Source organism: Propithecus coquereli, unplaced genomic scaffold (genome assembly GCF_000956105.1).
Source record: "Propithecus coquereli isolate 6110/MARCELLA unplaced genomic scaffold, Pcoq_1.0 Scaffold222, whole genome shotgun sequence".
Taxonomy (NCBI): Eukaryota; Metazoa; Chordata; class Mammalia; order Primates; family Indriidae; genus Propithecus; species Propithecus coquereli.
Window position 1 is genome coordinate 4668962 of NW_012147412.1, and position 2378 is coordinate 4671339.

The following is a 2378-nucleotide window of genomic DNA, read 5'->3' on the forward strand; positions in this document are numbered from 1 at the left end:
ATTAAAAAAAGACACTCCATACCCAACGGCACAATGTTGTCCTAGTGCTACTTTATTTGATATTTTGGGGGTAAATATTAATGTTTTTTTCCAGAAGAAAAGGAAAGGAAGTCCGTGAGGACAAATGGAAAAAAAAAAACAGATAAACTACTTTCTTAACATTATTTCTAAATGGGAAATGTTGAAAAGTGGAAGAAATTGTGAAAATAGTAAAGAAAAAAAGAATACCTGTTATAAAAAATTATAAACAAATTGAGAGAAGACTCAAATTTTCTTTACCATGGTAAACAGATATAGGATAACAAGGCTGCCAGTAAAATATTGTAATTAAATAAACATAATGTCCCTGGCTTGTAACTACATGCACAGAGATGTATTGTTATGAATCAAAGTTTTCTACTACTCAGAGTTTTTCTCAGTGCAAGTTTAACATCTTTATTCCTCAAGCTGTAGATAAAGGGGTTCATCATTGGAACCACATGGGTATAAAAGACAGAAGAGATTTTTCCCTTATCCATAGACCCAGCAGAAGATGGTTTCAGATACATAAATGCACATGATCCCAAGAACAGAGAAACAGTAATTATGTGGGAACTGCAAGTGTTGAAGGCTTTGGACCTGCCCTGCTTGGAGCTGATCTGAAGGATGTTGGAAAGGATGCAACCATAAGAAATAAAGATAGTAAGGCTGGGCACAAGGAGGTTGATGCCAACTACAATGAAAACCACCAGTTCATTGACAAAGGTGCTGGTACAGGAGAGCTGTACCATGGGAAGGATGTCACACAAATAGTGGTTGATGGTGTTTGCATCACAGAAGGTCAGTCTCAGCATACATCCAGTGTGGGCCATGGCACCAGAGAAGGCCATCAAGTATGAACCAAGCATAAGGTTGGAACACACTTTAGGGGACATGACAATGTTATACAAAAGTGGGTAACAGATGGCCACATAGCGATCACAGGCCATTGATGTCAACACATAGCATTCAGAAATGGCAAAAAAACAGAAAAAGAAAAGCTGGGTCATGCACCCCATGTAGGAGATAATGTTCTTCTCTGATATGAAGTTCATCAGCATTGTAGGTGTAAACACAGAAGAGTAACAGAGGTCTATAAAGGACAAGTTAAAGAGAAAAAAGTACATGGGGGTGTGAAGGTGTGAGTTCAGCCCAATTAAAGTTACCAAGCCCAAATTTCCCAATAGAGTTACCATATACATTACTAGAAACAGGAAGAACAGGGGTAGCTGGAGATCTGTCTGGTCTGTTAACCCCACCAGAATGAATTCAGTCATAGAAGATCCATTTACAAGAGCCATTCTTCTCTAAGAGGATCTGTGGGGACAAAAAAATAGTTTCATTAAAGGACATCTCAGCTCTTCCACAATGAGTCTTCCCACAAGTCCATAGGAATATCTGAAACTACCCCAACCTGGACCCACAAAATCTGCCTTTACACAGCAACACCAACTTACTCTACAGAGGGAAGGCCAGTGCTGCCATATGCAAACATAACTTCTGGAAATAACAACTGATAAGGGAGAAGAAGGGGTGACCAGGACAGATTTGTCCTTCTCTCATCTCATCATTTCTTTATTCACTTGAGCTCTCTTATCCAGTAAAATTGGATACAGAAGCCTTTGCTGCCTGTTCCTGGTCTCTAGTGTAGTTTAGACTCTATTGGGATGGGAACCAAGACTCTCATTTATAATTCAAAAGTAAGGAATCAGAGACTTGGACTTTAATTAACTGTCCAATATCACAGTGAAAAAGCTATAAATCCAGAACACAGAGAGTTCTGTCCATGGACGGCATACTTACTAATAGAGACACTGCAACCACTGTGCCTACTAATGCCTCTGAACATTCTCTGGTCCCTCTTCAAACACATTCTTGCATTAGTTTCACTTGAATCCCAGGACGACACAACATGGGGAAAAATGGAATATCTTAGATCCCTGGATTTCCATCTCAAAAAGGAGGATATTGATATAAATAGAATTCAGGAACTCACCATTCTTAGTCCAAAATGTCTTGGTGCTTCTTTATCTTTGTTATTTCCCTGTGGTCCTAGAAGAGTAATTTCAGGATCCCAGATTTGGGTTCCTTTGATTCTGAGAGGATGCAGTCCAGACCTAATTTCTGCTATGTCTTGAAAATATTTCTGAACTACAGATCATAATTTATGATTATGACTTTGATTCCTCTCAAGCAACACAGAAAAATAAACTGTCGCTCTTATTAACACTTTAACCACTACATAAGACATAGATTTCATGTAAGTTTAATGATATAATGCACTTGGTTACAAACAAGGTAGAAGCTTACTCAGTCTCTTCCCCAGGGAACAGCTCTAGGAATAATAGGGAAATAAGGGG

At 38.7% G+C, this 2378-nt stretch overlaps 1 protein-coding gene across 1 annotated transcript; it reads right to left on the minus strand.

Moving 5' to 3' along the window:
* Positions 1-386: 386 nt before the first annotated feature.
* Positions 387-1319, minus strand: LOC105810838 (olfactory receptor 8B3-like). The gene has a single exon (XM_012644885.1). The coding sequence runs from the start codon at positions 1317-1319 to the stop codon at positions 387-389; it is 933 nt and encodes a 310-aa protein (XP_012500339.1).
* Between the last annotated feature and the right edge of the window lie 1059 nt (positions 1320-2378).

What these genes read in the sequence shown, in the direction of transcription:
- LOC105810838 (XM_012644885.1), bottom strand. Translation starts at nt 1,319, where the DNA reads ATGGCTCTTGTAAATGGATCTTCTATGACTGAATTCATTCTGGTGGGG.